Source organism: Maylandia zebra, linkage group LG7, assembly GCF_041146795.1.
Source record: "Maylandia zebra isolate NMK-2024a linkage group LG7, Mzebra_GT3a, whole genome shotgun sequence".
Classification (NCBI taxonomy): Eukaryota; Metazoa; Chordata; class Actinopteri; order Cichliformes; family Cichlidae; genus Maylandia; species Maylandia zebra.
Window position 1 is genome coordinate 7817067 of NC_135173.1, and position 17488 is coordinate 7834554.

General features: G+C 39.0%; 1 protein-coding gene and 1 non-coding gene across 2 annotated transcripts; both read right to left on the reverse strand.

Annotated features, from left to right (window-relative positions):
• Window positions 1–217: 217 nt before the first annotated feature.
• On the reverse strand, window positions 218–6854 carry LOC106676513 (sialoadhesin-like). Its single transcript, XM_076887098.1, has 7 exons — window positions 6779–6854; window positions 6357–6620; window positions 6032–6277; window positions 5829–5945; window positions 5520–5612; window positions 3460–3519; window positions 218–3339 (listed from the first exon to the last, which is right to left on the reverse strand). Exons 1-7 carry the CDS (start codon window positions 6852–6854, stop codon window positions 3296–3298), a joined length of 900 nt encoding a protein of 299 aa, XP_076743213.1. The 3' UTR covers window positions 218–3295.
• A 4013-nt stretch (window positions 6855–10867) lies between these two features.
• Window positions 10868–17161, reverse strand: LOC112431095 (uncharacterized). Its single transcript, XR_013099287.1, has 3 exons — window positions 16807–17161; window positions 13221–13562; window positions 10868–12567 (listed from the first exon to the last, which is right to left on the reverse strand). It is a non-coding gene; the product is annotated as an uncharacterized LOC112431095 (transcript).
• Window positions 17162–17488: the final 327 nt, after the last annotated feature.

The following is a 17488-nucleotide window of genomic DNA, read 5'->3' on the forward strand; positions in this document are numbered from 1 at the left end:
ACTTTGGCGTATCTATTTTCTGATTTTTTTCATTTTATAGCTGTCGTTAAAATGTTTTCTTTATCTCCTGTACAGGCCAACGCAATCTATTTGTCTTTTCAGGTTGTAGTATTACACAACATGTTCAGATCCAATAGAAATAAAATAAGTGTTTCATAATTTATTAAATTGTCTTTATTTATAACTGGCATTATTTTGTCATTTTATTATAGAAGCTTACAAGAAAGAGGCAAAATTGTATTCCGTTGTGCTTTATTAGCTGCTTCGGGGAAAAACAAAACAAACAAACAATGCAAAAAAAACAAAAACATTTCAAAACAAACTGGAAAACAGTTCATCAATTGATATTTAATTGTGTGCCTACTTTTGTAAGTGGAATATGTCTCTGCCTTAGCGCGTAAATTTTGTGTTCTCTCTATAAAAACTTCAAAATAGTCAATAACTGTCACACGGTCACCAAACATCTCAACATACTGGTGTGGCACACTGGCCCGTATGCAATGTATTTTAGCCCAGTGCACCAATGGGCTGAGGTGAGCGTACAGTAAATTTACAGTAATGTTAAACACAGTGGTTTTAGTTTAAGCTAAAATCAAAGAGATGTGCAACATGTTCAAGTGGAAGGTTTAGTCTTAAACGCATCAAAGTCAACAAGAGCATCTGAAAATGAGATTTTTCTGTGAGTATCTGGTAAGATGGGGCTAATTTGTTATAGCATGCCCATTTGTAAAGCAAGAGATGGCAGCCCTATGTTACTACCCGGCTCAAAAGCCGAAACATAAAAAAAGGAGATGAATACCAGAGTGTTAGTGAGAAGAGGTTTTATCTTAAAATGAAATACCAGGTTGGCTAAAATGACTGGTACCACCAAGGCAAAGACAAGTGAACTCCAGCTTGCCTCAGGTAAGTTTTTATCCACACCTGACTAGGTGTGACCAATTAGCACCAGCTGAAAACATTGAGGAGATTAGGGGCTGCAGAGGGACGAAACTCCTGTGTAGGTCTTCACTTTAGAGTTGTTGTCTTTCAGGAAGTCCTTGTCTAATTATTTTTTGGACAATTCTTGTTTCAATTTTTGTTTTTCTTTTGTTTTTCTCTGTGAATAAAACACAGAATCGTTAGCAAAGTAATATAATTTATTTTGTGTGTTGAAATCCAGTTTAAATTAATAAAATGTTTCCAAGATAAAACTTTCAAATGGATCAAATTTGACTGAAAAAAAAAATACGAGTGTGATACTGAGAATAAACTAGAGATGGAACGATACTATTTTTTTATGACTATACCGATATCATAAATTTGGACATCTGCCTATATAGTGTATTTTAAAATTAATAAAACTGTTTTTTTTATATCTTGTTGCATTTTGTATTTGGTCTTTTTAAATTTGAGTATGACCTAACACTTTAAAATGCAAAGAATACACAGCACCCAAAATATTTCACAGTTCAACAATGCTGATCTTTTTATTTAAACATTTAGCAGAACTTAAAATCTAAGTACTTAAAGTAATATTCAAAAATAATTTAAAATGCAATTTTATGCAGATTTCAAAAGCTCTTTTGTTCTGAAAAAAGAAGTGCAAAATCAGGACAAAATAATCTTTATATTCCACAACTTAAAATGGACCCTTTCATACTTAAAGCTACATGTAAAGAGACATCCAAAGTGGAAATAAGTGCAAATGAAAGCAAACATGGCTTCATGACACTCATCTGTTATCAAGATGAATGTCAGTAAGCTGTTTCTATCACATTTAACCTGATGCTGAATGTTATGTCATTTCCATACAAACCTTAACACAAGTATGAAAGTTTTGTTTGTTTTTTAAAGTAAAACTTGAGTCTATCTTTTGTATGGTCAGACTTAGCAGTGACAACGCACAGACGTCCGAGCTCCATATATCGGTTGTTAAGCTTAATGCAAGATCACTTTGCAAACATTCAAAAATGATCTGACTCACTTGCTTTACTTCTCTGCGATAGCTCAGAGATAGCTCATGCCGGTTTGGCTCCAGATGCTTTCAGTGTGAAGCAACTCTACAATGCCGACAGGCCTCATACACAACAGCTACTCTACTGTGTGACACATACTGCTCCTTCATGCTAAGGTCACAACCTGGGTTACGCCATGTTGCAAGTTTTATGAGGTGCTTTTGTGACATTTAATGGATCGGGTTACATTTTTTATTTCTCCTCGATATCCAATAAAGTAATTTAGGTCAGGATCGATACCAATACTGTATCCGATCGGTCCATCCCTAGAACAAACAAGTCAAACCTGCTCAGTTCCTGTTTTATTTCTCTAAAGTGAAAGATGAAAACATTTTGTCTTTAAATTATATCTGTATAACTGTAATACTTGGACTTAACAGTAGATGGCTGCAGACTCTAAATGGATGTTTTGGCTATGTTAGGCTTCAGAGTAGTTTAGCCCAAGAGCTGGGACACATGAATCAGCCTGACTGATCATGCGTGTAAATTATCGGACACCAAACGCTTTCAGCTCTTTGCTGAGGTGGTAAGAACATGAGATCTTCTTAATGTTTTTTTGTTTTTAAAGTGTCTTCATTGTGTTGTAGTTTACACCAGGGGTAGAAAACTCCAAAGCTTTGCCCTGGGTCAACACACCTGAATCAAATGATTAGTTCAGGCATCTGGAGAACTTCAAGACATGTTGAGGAGGTAATTTATCCATTTAAATCAGCTGTGTTGGATCAGGGACACATCTAAAACCTGCAGGACACCGGCCCTCGAGGCCTGGAGTTCCCCCACCCCTGGTTTACACCATTCTCTAACTGTTAGAGAATGGTGTAACAAATACATCCCCAGTTCAATCTCAGAAGGAGACACAAATCCCTTTGCTCTTTGGTTTTTGGATGATATAAAAATGCCAGCCCTTTAGTCTCAAACATGCACATCCTGGAATGAAGCTGTTCTGTTTTCAGCCACTGAATGATTGTAAGAAGGACATATATCAGTTAGCTACAAACAAATAAGTCAAATTTTCCATTTGATATCTTTTCCAAGCGCACACATGAGAAAACACATGACAATATTACTGCTGAAGAGTAACTAAATGAGTGTGATAAGAATGAGAACAAAAGCCATCAAACATGAATAAATTAAACATAAGAACAGTCAAGGACATGAATCATATTAGTAGAGGATAAAATTTGAAAACTCAAGTTAAAAATACATTGTGAGCATGCAGGTCTAATTCAGTGAGAACGACAGGAAGAGGGAACGGACCAGTTAGGGACCAGCAGCTGGACGTCAGTGGTTGGACTGGTGGACTACTTCACTGAAGAGTAGACGACGTCTGGCTCTGGTTTAAAGTCTGAACACAAACACAGTTCAAACAGCATTACAGTTTTCTCTCTGACAGAAAGGAGATATTCTGTGCTTAAGTCATGATGTGGTTAGAATAACTCTGTACAAAGGTACAGAGCAGCTGTACCTTTTATTCTCTGCCCAGCAGTGACATCTTGTGTTGTATCGAGTGCAGGTGGATCGTTCTCTGCACAATAAAACAAAGAAATGAATAAAGGGACAAAAACATAACATAACATAACCATACTACTTTTGTTTAGAGATTAATAAGGAATTTTTATAAATAGCAACAATTTTCAAGCTTTGTCCTTTTAAAAACAAAACAAAAAAACATCCCCTCTGCTGTGAAACTGTGGTTACCACATGAAACTGGGGATGTTTGTGTGAAAAAAGAAAGAAAGCAGATGTCAGTTTCTTTCAGTTCTAACCAAAATTTCTCCACAGGGCACAAATGAAACCTGTTTTCAAATACAAAACAATTGTTACACAAACCAGACAAGACCATGGTGAGAAATGTCACGACCTCAGAGAACAGTCATCTGGAATCAATAACAGGAAGTTGCTGCTGAGGGTTTTTTATACAGAATTTTACAGAAGTGGGAAGTTGTTGGTCTTTTAGTCCTTTGTGTATTAGAGAAACAACTGTGTAGGTATATTGTGTGTACCAAACCCAGACACATCTGGGATTAATCTGAGCTGCTTCTAAATTTACTGCTTAGTTATGACAATGGCAGAATTCACAACACATCTGACATCTGGCCTATGTGAGGCAGACCTGTGACTGCCGCAACGTGGGAGATATTGATTGGTACAGCTGCTGCGTTAGCTTTGCTCCAACTCACTGACAGGAAAGACAGAGACGGGAAGTACTTCACATTTAAAGGGAAGGACCAAAGGGTGATAACTGTTTTGCAAAAAGGAAATGCAAACAATGTTACTGTAAGAAAATACTTCCAGTTTAGTGAAGCACATAAAGGACTGGCATCCAAAAATAAGTTCAGTAAGTTTCAGTTCACAGTAAAATTATCCTTCTCACATTTTCCTGAAATCTCATTATTAGTTTGTTTGAGAGAACCAGAGCTTTGCGAAAGGGTAATTTTTTTTCAGTGACTAAAAAAAAAATTCATATGGTATGGTAATGTAACTCTAACAATGTAACTGTAACATAAGTTGGCCACTCAGCAAACATCTTAACATTTCAGTTTTGTCCCGGAACAAAATATATTGTTAAAATTTTAAATAAATGAACAGCCACCTTGTTAGTGTTAAAACAGCTCTTTTTTTTTTTTTTTTTTTTTTTTAAAAAGGAGTTTATGTTTAAATACGTTGGATGATCATTTTGTTTTTCTGTGTTGAGACTAAAGTAATTCCACTGGTATTAGTACCACCTACAAAATCTCTGGTATCAGGACTCCTTAAGTAGATTTAAAAAAAAAAAACTCACCTGTTTAAACTGTATTAAAACTTAAAGTTTGCGTTCATAGGGGCGTGGCCTCTTTGACTTACAGGTGGATGGAGAAACTGTTATTAGCTGTATGCTAGGCTTCACCTCAGCTAATTGGAGTCCTTGAACTGGATCTCTACACAGTGTTTGTTCTGTTGGTGCCCTTGGGACCATTTTTAATGTCATTATATGACAAATAATACATCTGATGTGTGATAGGATGTGTGGTTTGGAGATGGTGGTACTAACAAAAAGACAGATGGCCAAGGTGGAGGTGTTAAATTTTTGAGTTTTGTTGAGAGAACTAACGTTGAAGCTTCAAAATGTCAGGCCCAGAAACCTGCAGGTGATGCCATAGTTAATCTGTCTATTGCATGTAGTCTATTAAATTAACATGAACGCATAATAATGGAAAATAAAACAAAAAAACAAGTGACCCACATTAAGTAAGGAGTAGCTGAAACTTTCCATTCCATGCAATAACGTGACTGGTCACTTATTTCCTGTTTAAGCTGCTGATAGGCTCTTTGGAAGAAAGCCCTCTGTGTTCACCTACATAGGTATTCTTCTTCTTCAAAGGTACTCTTTGGCTGAACCTATAATTTATGTTTATTTATTTATTTATTTAATTATATATATTTTTTGATTACGTAATTCTAAATGTCTACACTTCCATTAAGTGTTCTAATTTTATGGACCACAACCCAGCCCCCAACCACAAATCTTAATAAAAGAAAATTTACCTCTTTCTGATTTGACTGGTTTTTGCAGACGATTTGATAAAATGACCTCAGTGTAGGTGACTTGGTTTTCTTGGACTTCTTCAGGATTTTCAGCTGAAAAAAAAACAACAACATTTAACCCGAAATTAGTTAGGGGTAAATGAAGAGAATAAGAAATAGAAAAAAGAACATGTGTTTTCATTACTGTGTAACAGCTTGGAGTTACTTCCATTGGGAGTAAGAGTCAATATAAAAACATCTAATCACAATAGCTGTGTAGCTTATTCAGCAGAACTTTATTTATATAAAATCCAGAAGTCTAGGTCTCACCTTCAGGTTTCCTATGAGCACGCCATCTCAGCAGCAGAACCAGTAACACCAGTAGAACCACAACACAGACTGATCCAACAGACAACAGCACAGTGAGAACAGATGTGGTGTGTTTGTCTAAAATAAAGCAAACACATTCATTAAGTTGTCGTCACATTGTGAATGTTGAAAGCTGCAGAAACACAGACAGGTGAGTGTGTCACCTGTGACAGTGATCCAGCTGGATGGAGACTCTCCATGACCGCTGATGTCACACTTGTAGAGGCCTTCATCAGACCTGGAAACATGCTGGATGGTCATGTGACCTGTTGACTCATTCCCAATGAAGATGCCATCTTTATAGAAAGCAGCTGGGAGGTTGGAGGGAGTGGTCTCTGTTTCACAGAGCAGAGTGACGTCATCTCCCTCCATCACAGGGAGGACAGGACTCTGCAGGATCACTGATCCACCTCAACACAGAGACAAACTACAGCATTTCATCCATTTACACACAGCTTCATCAACACTAACTCCACACACTCAGCTTACCAGTGACTGTCAGGTTAACCATGTTACTGATGGGACCCTCTCTGGACTCACACCAGTAAACTCCACTGTCTGACAGGAAAAGTGTGATTTTACAGGAGCGACCAGCTAGTTGCCCAAATCCATTTGTTCCACACTGAGTCCTCTGTCGTGTGCTTGTGTTTCTCCTCAGAGTCCATCCAGCAGAGCTGTCGTCCTCCTCACAGCTCAGAGACACAATGTTATATTCAAAGAACTGAGAGCTGCTGGGACTCACAGTCAGACGAGCTGTGAGGGTTACAATGAAAAAAACAAAAAAACAATTGTTGCTTGGTTGCTTTTGCCTGACACAAAGGTGTTTTACTTAATTCTGAAACATGAACCCAATCAGGTCATATCAGTGAGCATTTCTCAGGTTTAAACTGTGGCAGAAGAAGGTTACTGACCTTGGTTTGTTGTGCAGCTCAGCAGTGAGATCAGAACTAAAGAGAAATGACACTCAGGTTGATTTGAGGTGAACATAAAGAACAACTCCACACAAACACACAAACTCATCTCTCTCTGATATATCATTTTCTGATATTCTCATTTTCTGTTCGATATCAGGAATAGGTTAAAATAAAGTTCAGACTGACAATAGAGCTACACTGTATCCCAGCTGCCACTGTGGGAGAGTTAATGTGGACTGGTCAGCAGTTTCACATCCTGCCTGTATCGAATCACCATTTAACCTCAAACATTTTCCGCCACATTTTCTGAAGGAACTTCTTTAAGGTTATTACTGAAATAAAATTAAACAAAACTCTTGATTCTCCACCAGTCTGAAGTTTTCATCTAGAAAGCAGCTCTTACAGTGATCATATTTTTATGTACACTGTGTAAACTCAGAGTGTAATCAAAGTATCCACTGTATTTAAAAAACCCAGTAAAGTCATGTGTCCACTGTGCAGCTGTGTTGATATAATGAGTGAATGATTTGAGCTTTTCACTGCCTGCTGTGTTTCCTCGACTCCTGAGCAAAGATAAAGAGTCAGTTCAGACCTGCAGTTGGTCCTCGTGGTGTTTGAACTTGAATTCAGCCTGATTTGTTTTTCATGTCTTCTCCTCCATCATCAGTTATCAGGAGAGCAGACAGTCAAAGTACAAGAATTCAAACAAACACAGAGATTCTACTTACAGAGCAGACACAGCACAGATGTTTCCTTCATCGTCCTTCTCACTCATTTGAGCTTTTTATTTCTGTCACTGACACCAAGTAAAGCCCGCCCTCTTCCTCTGAGCACCAGCTTTCTATTGGTTTAAATATAGTGGTGGGGACCTGAAGTTTTACTAAGTATAAAAAAAAATACTCTGCAGTATCTTGTTTTTCATTCGTCAAGTCTTAAGACTGGAACACTATGATTCACATTTTACATTAACACATCCTCACACATGTTTATATACGGACAGTAGAGCAATGTTCCCTCTAAGCTGCGCACGTGCGCAATTGCGCACTGCTTGCACGGTCTCTGCGCACAGAAAATTGCGTTGCGCACAAAAAAAAACTAACCTGAATTGAAATTAAAATTAAAACTTTAACAATCCTGTTTTGCAGTGTTAGTCAGTAAGTGACTGGCTGCTCCCGTATAGGATTAGAACGATGCCACTTTATCCCATAGTCCAGCCAATAATGCGATTCACATTCGTATATACGCAGCTAATCGACGTCGTTGACAGGCTATGGCAGCGTCGTTATGTGCCGACACCAGTGTTTTAGCTAGCAAAGCAGCGTTGCTGATGTGGAGCGAAGCCAACGTTTACAACCATTGGAGATGTGAGCAGGACAGATGGAACAAATGACGGAAAAAGTGTGGACTTTATACCAGTTTTTAAATTGTGTTGATAAGCCACGTAAAACCAGAGTTATGATAGAAATATCTGTGATGTTTGGTTTTCTTCCTGAATACTGTCGTTGTTTATATTTACTGCGGGAAGAAACGTTCTATAAGAAAAAAGACTCGAAAGCGCTCTGCAAAAACAAAACCAAAAACACCCCCACCCTTTCCTATTGGTCGAAAAAAGTGCCATGTCGACCAATCAAAAAAGGATATGGCAAGTTGTAAAGAAACGGGGGGAAGTGACGGCGGTGTTTTGAGATGTGAGAGATTTGCGACGTGTAGTGTAGTCAATAGTTTTGTTGTGTGTGTCAGGACAATGAGGCGACTGCTGAATGTTACAGGTGTTACAGGAGTGATACATCTCCTGCTGTCAGGCCTGCAGGTATCAGGCTGTTGTTCTCCTTTATCTCATAATGGACAGAAATTATTTTTTGGAGCGGCACAAATAATTTGTGTGGCATCAGATTTGATGCAGAACAGCTGATTGTTCTGTAAATAGTTTGAAATGTTTATTTAAAAACACCTTGGCTGCATTTAAAAAAAAAATAGCTGCAAAAAACTTTGTTGTTTGTCAAACTGAGTTATTTTTTGAAGAAGTAACTATATAATTAATTGCCCAACATTGGTCATTATATACTGTATTTTGCAGACAGTGTTACAGGACTCTCTCCCAGACCACAGAATCGTAATACAAGTCAGAGCTTTATATTAAAAAAAAAGTTGTTTTCAAAATTGGAGTCAAGTTATTTTTACTTCCAATAGTGTTAACATACTACACAGGTCATTTCAGATGTCAGATTTTTTTTTACATTTTTATTGTAAGTGGGCTAAAGCAGTTAATTAAAAGTATTCTAACATACATGTAAATGTTGTCATTTTAATAAAACATGTAACTTGGATGGATTCAATGCTGGCGTGACCACAGTGCACACGTCTGATGTCGCTCACAGTGGTCCAAGTTTGTATTTCTGTGAGGTGTTATAATATACTTAATACATGAATAATAATAATAAGAGCTTTTATACTTTTTAAGAACTGTATAACAAACACTTTAAAGCGGAGAAAAAACACAGTTTTACTTAAAAAAACAACAACAACCAATTTTCAGGTTTGAGTTCACATCTCGTGGAAAATTAATCAAATACAATCTATCTCACGTCATCTCAGTTTTCCAATAAATAAAACACAGCAGCCTCTGATGGGCCAGATCTTCCAGATCATCTGTCATTTAAAAAAAACAAAACTTGAATATGTCTTTATCAGCTAGGGCAGGGATAGCTCAGTAGGTAGAGTGGTGGCCCCATGATCGGAAGGTCGGTTCGATTCCCCTGAACAACTACCCTGAGGTACCCCTGAGCAAGGTACCGTCCCTACACACTGCTCCCCGGGCGCCCAGTGGCTGCCCACTGCTTCACTGAGTGAATGGGTTAAATGCAGAGAGGGATTTTCCCCACGGGGACCAATAAAGTACACTTTCTTTCTATGTCGGCAGGTTCAATTTCAAGATCACCCAGTTTTGCTCCTGTAAATACGGATATGTTCACTGTGATGGGTCCATCAGCAGGAAAGGATAATGTTTCTTTTTCTTTCACCTTTCTGATTTCACTGAATCTTTTCCCAAGTGCAGTTTACATTACTATGATTGCATATTGCAAATGCTCACATTTTACGTGATTGCTTGCTCTGAGCTCTCTCGGGAAGGGGAAAAGAGAGAATGTATCTTTCTGTAGTCTCAAAAGTGATTTTGTGCTTGAACACCAAAACATCCTGAGGACCGTTTTTTCCTTTTGTTCATTCTGCTTGTTATGGTGATGCGATGGTCATCTTATATCTACCACGAAGTGCAGCTTTTCAAGCCACTCTGCGGTTTCCAGTTGGGATAGGTGAAGTTTTCACATGTTTCACACTCGCAGCAAATTGTTTTAGCCCCTCTCCCTTTGACAGCCACCAGACTTTGTCTTGCAGCAAAAGATTTGATGTGAGAGTAGGTGCACTGATAATTTTATGAATTGTTTATGTTTTTATGTATTCTCCATCGGTGAATGGATTTTGTGTCTTACTATCTCATGAGCTACCAGAAAACTAGCAGCATTTTTATTGAACAAGGTCTAAAAAAAGCATTTGGTCTGCTTAGCAGTTCCAGTCCCTCTTTTTTTGTTTGTCTCTTGGTGCTTTTCAGCAAACTTGGAAACGTCTTGTGACACTGCAATTAAAAAAATGTTATTAAACATCGGGCAAGTCAGCGTAATAAGTGGTGAAAGCAAATGAATCAGTCCAAACAGAGAATTACACACCAGTTTCCCCCAAGAGTTTTGTTCTTCGGATTAATCCACGGTTAGCTTGCTGGAGCTCTCTCATTATTAGCCACTGGCAGGGAAAACACGGGAGAGCGAGAGGTGTGGTAGACGGGGTGGATATTTTTGTTTTATTAATACATTTAATAAAACTGTGTATAGAATAAATAAATATAAAAATAGTTTGTTTAAAATTGTCTTAGTTATATTTTTTTTTTTACCCTGAAAGATTCCGGCAGCCACAGCTAGAAGAGGGCAGGTTGCCGACCTCTGAGCTAAAACAACACTCTAAATGGATACCAACCCTGCCCTAATCACCAGAAACGGAGAAAACAAAGAACAAAAAAGAAGAAAGCTTTAACAGTTCTTTATTAGCAAAATATGACTTCTTATAAAAACATACAATTACAGATAAAAAAAGTTTATTCATATTTGAATGTAAAAAGCAAAAATACAACTCGAATTCCAGAGAAGTAATTTAATAATTAATTAAGTAATTTAATTTGAACAAAATGAAAACTAAGACTTTCAAAAAGCATGAGCCAATATTTCATTCACAACAGAACATGAATAACACTCTGATTGTGTTGGACACTTTTGTTTATGTAAGATTGTTTTGTATTATATTGCATTGTGTTGTACATAACATTGTTGTATTTCTATCTTTTTATCTCGAGGGCTGAGGACTATGGGAGCATTGCAATTTGAAATTCTTGTGTATGCTCTGAGCATATGGTTTTTGCCATTAAAGCTGACTTTGATAACATGAATGTTTAAACTGAGATTTTATACTTTCAGGCACTAAATGAGCTCATTTCAAATCAGATGCTTGCTCCAGGTCTCAGAGTAGTTGAAACAGGGGCCTGTTTGTGTAGCATCTCCTCTTCTTTCCAAACCAGTGTGAAGATGTCTGAGCATTGAAGTTATGACTTTCTGGAGTTTTGGTTTGGAAAATTCAGTCCAATTCTTGCCTGATATAGGTTTTCATCTGCCGAAGAGTTTGTGCATTTAATTAATTATGTGTCTGTAATGTTCTCTATAGGTGAAAGATTGGCAAATACAAACGGCCTTCCCTGAACTAGACATCATCTGAAGGGTAGCAGATGGTAAATGGCCTGTATTTATATAGCGCTTTACTAGTCCCTAAGGACCCCAAAGCGCTTTACATATCCAGTCATCCACCCATTCACGCACACATTCACACACCGGTGATGGCAGCTACATTGTAGCCACAGCCACCCTGGGGTGCACTGACAGAGGCGAGGCTGCCGGACACTGGCGCCACCGGGCCCTCTGACCACCGCCAGTAGGCAACGGGTGAAGTGTCTTGCCCAAGGACACAACGACCGAGACTGTCCAAGCCTGGGCTCGAACCGGCAACCTTCCGATTACAAGGCGAACATTTCTTATGTTAATTACGTTCTGTTGCTCTAAAACCTTTATAGCACTTTTAGCATTCATAGTTGTAAAATTTCTCAGTTTAAACATTTATGTTAATTACGTTCTGTTGTGAATAAGTTATTGGCTCATATCAAGTGAAAGTCTTAGCTTTCGTGTTGTTCAAATTTATGAAACGTCACAACTTTTCTGGAATTCAGGTTGTATAAAGAACAACAAATTGGAGGCTGAGAGGAACGGAAAACCTACAAGCTACTATACTATTAGGATAAGGATTTTGTATCATACAGTGAATTCATTGATTGATTTACAAAGTTCTTCTTATTGTAAACAAATCCTATGGAAACTGAAGATGAACAAACACTGTAGTTCACAGAGTCTCTGACAGACAGCACAGAGACTGGCACAGTCTGAACAGGTCTGATGATAGTCAGAGAAATTTGACATCAAAGCAACTCTGGACGTGTTCGATGTTCATCATCAATTCATGGGTCAGAGTTCAGATGGAAAAAGTTCTGAGAGGTTTCAAAGCTGTTGTGGTTCAGCAGGAGGCTGGTACGGATCCTGTCGCTGTTATTCTCTAAAATGCAAAAGCAAAAGCAACAACAAAAAGCAGACCTAAAACTAGCACACTGCCTTTCAGTCCAACAGATCCTCCTCGCTGACCTGCAGGTTAGAAACAGGTGTGAGATGTTAGATAGATAGATAATTCTTTCCCTGCACACCAGGCATAGCAGAAGTGGCTTGATTTGTCCCCAGGATACCTTTTGTTTAAATTGCTTTCTGCTGACCACAACTCATGGTAGGGCCTTCATCTGTGTTGGGATTTTCTCCAGGATCCAGGTAAGATTGACACATGTTTCTTTTCAAATATTTATTGCTTTTATGCGCTGCATTGTCACACTCACAGCATGACAATTATGTAATTTCCTCTGTCTTCTGTTTTACTGGCAGTTGGCAACACATTTAATCAGAGCAGGTTGCATTGCCCTCTAGTGGAAGAGAATGTAATTGTTCTGCCAGTCACGCCATTTGCTTAGAGTACCAACCAGGTGGAACCAGATCATCTTCCACGACAAACCTGTGTGCCGCAGCACAGTGGTTGGGAAACACTGAGGTAGGTGATGAGTGAAGAACAGAACAGAATCCATTTCCTCTTCAAACTGCTGTCAGACATTATCTACTGCACTCTGATCACATCACTCAGACCAGCTGCTTTCTACAAAGTCTCATCAACAACATCTTTAGAAACAAACATCAACAACCAGGAAGCAGCTTCACCTCTGATCACACACACACACACAACTCTGCTCACTCACCTGGAGGATCAACTTTCAGGGTGATGTTTGTGATGGACTGCAAAGAGCGTGTTTTTTTTTCCAGGAAGACACGACACTCGTATGTTCCAGTGTCATTAATCATCACATTCTTCAGAATCAGAGACACGTTTCCATCCTTCATCTTTCTGTCCTGCAGATCCACCCGGTTCTTAAAAGATTGATGCTGGTTGTCTGGATCAATGTTTCCATCCCGAAATAAAAGAACATATTTTGGCTGCAGGTCAGGTCGGTGCCACTCTACAGTTATGATCGTGCTGTTGTTTGGAGCTCGACATGGCAGAGTGACATTCTGTCCAGACTCAGCTGTGATGGTTTTCTGGTCTGTCAGAGGAAACAATACAAAGCAGAGAGGTTATAGGTCAAAGTACAAATGTTCACTGTGCGCTGGTTTATGTACAGGTGTTTATGTACAAACATAAACACCTGCTCATAGTGTAATTTGTGAAACAAAATAAATACAACAGTCAGAGAATGAAAAATTCAGGAACCAAATCTCTTCTGAAGCCTCTTAGTGTATTTCTGATTTACTCACTCTGTCAATATAATGTTTTATAGAAAAATTACAAACTATTTTAACATTCCTTTCTCTTAGCACTGTGACTTTAATATTTAGCATGAAAAAAAAATCCCAAAATACAAAAAATGCTGTCAAAACAAACAAACAACAAAAATAGTAGATCTCTAAGCTTTGATAGCAGACTTTTCTGATTTCGTGTGCAGCATCATACAGTGTGTTCTTGTGTTTGTCTACGTCTACAAATCTCCACACAGGAAAGGAAGTGACCCTGACTCAGTTCTGCATAATCAGTTTCAAAGCCACTAAACTATGCACGTCATTTTTTCAAAGACCCCTCCACAGCAAAGCTTTCTGACTGCAGGAGACCCAAAGCCTAATTAACTTTCAACTGCAGCTTTGGCAAATGACATCAGTGAGACACCTGACCTCTTTGTGCTTAATTTAACCATGATTGTTACTGTTTGGGATTTGCCTTCGATGAGCCTTCAGAAAAGTGTTCCCAGTCTCTGCAAATTTGTTCCTATACAGTGCTACCAAATCCCAAGTGCACAATGATTGACGTGGATGAAACTGTGCAGTGGATGAATGCAGATTGTTTGACAAATCGGTCCAAACAGGGAGGGTGAAGCAGCAGATTTCACAGAGAAACATTTCATTGTTTTAAACACCGGTTTCACTTCAGCTATTTGTATGTTATAAGTTTACCTTTATCTGCAGCTCAGTGAAGGACCAACAACAGGACAAGCATGAGTGGCCCACAGGCAAACTGTACCGCATATATATCTATGTCTATCTAGATATCTCGTAACAATATATCTCTTCCAATTAATATTGTGCAAAAGATTGAATAACTCACATCAGTGTCTACTGTCGGTCTACTGTTTACTATCATAGTGTGAGCGTGGATGTACGCATACATGTAGCCTACATATACACATATATAGTTTAGAACTTTGATAGGTTATGTTTAGGATAAAACATAACCTATCAACCCTGATTATGTCATAGTCAGGGTTCACCAGCCTCTGAGTTTAAGATTAGGGCCAGCGATCCTGAATAAAACATATATATATATATATACACACACATGTATGACAGAGAGAGAGATGGCTAGGTACAGCCGTTGACCGATGGCCGTACAAGGAGTGAAACCTGCCCATACGTTCATTTTTATTACTGGCAGCCACCAGCCCCTCCCCTACACTTGCTGTGCCTGTGCGCTCGCGGGGCTTTTAACATGGAAGAAGTGTCAAAAATAAAAATAATCAAAATCAACAGTCAAATTAACGACATGTTATCAACATTAAAGTGAGATAAAGTGCAGCATAAATGTCACATGTTGCAGTGCAGCAGGCAGCCCTGCACAACACACTTCTTTATTTTTGTCACACCGGTGACATTAAGAGGGCGTTGTAAGTCTGTCTTTCACTCAGTGTTGCCAACTATATTTAGCAAGCTTTCAGACCCCTTAGCGACTTTTTTTTTCTAAAAAACAGTCGCTAAAAAAGACGTGAAAGCGCGTATCGCTTTTACTCTCAACAAGCAGCGGGTGCTGTCAGTTCTTCTTTTACTCTTTTACTCTTATGCTGTTTTGTGGATCACAAGGTTTAAAACTACTTATAAACACACACACAAAGTAACTCCACCAGAGTGCCTATTTCGGGTCACTTTTGCCGGTCCAAGCCCGGGCAAAGGAGCAGGGTTGGAATTGTGACATTAAAAAAACAATAATTGCTAAAAGAAATTTAATTTGTAGTTCTAAATAAACTCTAAATACATTTAGGATGTTTTTTACTCACTTCATGTCTCTTCCACGATGTTATTTCTCTCTCCAACAACACAATTAGGGTTACAATTAGATTAGCATGACCAATTATGCAAATTAGGCGTAGACGTCATTTAGCGACTTCTAGCGACTTTTAGGACAACCAATAGCGATTTTCCTTACTGAGGAGTTGGCAACACTGCTTTCACTGGTTTGATTTTGACAGAGAGGAGGGCTGGGTAGCCGTAGTTTTTGTTGACCGCTGCACAACGAGTTTCCCCTTGTTGCATTAGAGCCTGTGATGTTTTAAGAGTTTGAAACGTGAGCCGATCACGTTGCTCTGTAAACTTTTCAAGCACTTTAATAAACAAGCAAGCAATTCCACCTCTCGCATTATTGCGTTAAGTTGACAGCGCGTCAGGCAAATAGGCAGGCTCAGTCCCCGCCCTCTAGCGATTGTGGAAGTCGCTACACTCCTCTTCTTTTCTCTTTTTTTAAACTTTGAAAACGGGTTGTGTGTGAGACTTTAAATCAACAAAATATAAAATATACATTTTAAATTTAATTGTTATTGATTCCTTTACCCCGAGTTCTTGTATATTAATTTTTTTTACTCTTAAATATTTATTGTTCGTTTACTTGCACTGCTGTAACTGGGAGCCTCGTCGTCTCTCTATATACTGGACTGTATGTAGCGGAGATGACAATAAAGTTTACTTTGACTTCAGCAGCGAGCAGGCGCACAGAGGGCTCTCGCGATCACTTTTCATGTATAGAAAAACATCGGTGCAGATTATAAGTCTGTATCATGATGTCTGGTGTTTTCGTGTTTGTTGTTTTGTTTTTATTTTGTTTAATTTTGCGAGTTGGTTATAAGATGCTGCTCCAGCCAGCCAGAGAATCCCCCGCCGCCCCGCCATCTCCTCTCTGCGCCGCAAGCAGCAGGTGCACCTCGCAAACGGAGAGCGCCCTTACTCCCAGCAAATGTGCGATAGAAAACCGATGGGTGCCTATGCCATCCCCAATATGCGCTGGCTGATGTCGGGACAGCATGAATACGAGCAATTTTTATTTATTTTTTTTCTTGCCCGTGATGCCGCCCCCCACCACGATGCCGCCCCGGGCAACCGCCCGTGTCGCCCGTATCTAAAACCGCTACTGGTTACACCTGCATTACATTAACGGACGTGAACTCCACGAATCAATAGAAAACCCACAGTGATTTCCTTTACTTTTCTCTACCTCAGTGGGAAATAGTTTGGTTCTAAATTTTTGAATCTCACCTGCAGAGACAAACACGAGGAGCCCCACAGACAGGAAACAGCAGAGAGATGTAGACATTTCCTTGTTAGTGCTGATGATCCGACACTTGTCCAAAGGCGCTGGTATTTACTGTAAATGACTGAGCCTCAGTATAAAGCCTGACTAATTAATTAGGTACTGAAAGTTATTTCCCGTGAAAACAAGCACTTCTCTCGCTTATGCGATTGGCGCTTTCAGATGCATTGTCTTTGAAAAGGAAGTAGGAAATCTGAACTATCGAATCACAACACTACATCAGCCTCTCGTGACTGATATCTACCTCCAATCAAACTTCCATCCATCAGCCTGCACTAGTGCAATGCGCAGTAGTGAACCTGTGGGACTGCCATTTTTGCTTGTACTGTTTGCGTCTGTGTCTGAGCCGTGCGCCGCCTCCTTCCGTGAACGTGTCGCCGCGGTGTGCATAATGTGCCTACACAATGCAGGCACAGCGCTGTACTGTTAATGACATCCGAGTTTCCCGTTCTACAGAGCAAACAAAGCCTGTTTTATTGTTTCATTTTTTTCTGACCTTCTCACTTACTTCTGCTTGAACTTGGTGAACGTCTCATTTCCGAGGTAAAGGGAACTTGATGCTTTAGATGTAGTGATCCAGTGAGAAATTCAAGCCATTTATAGGAATATAAAAAGTTATTAAATGCA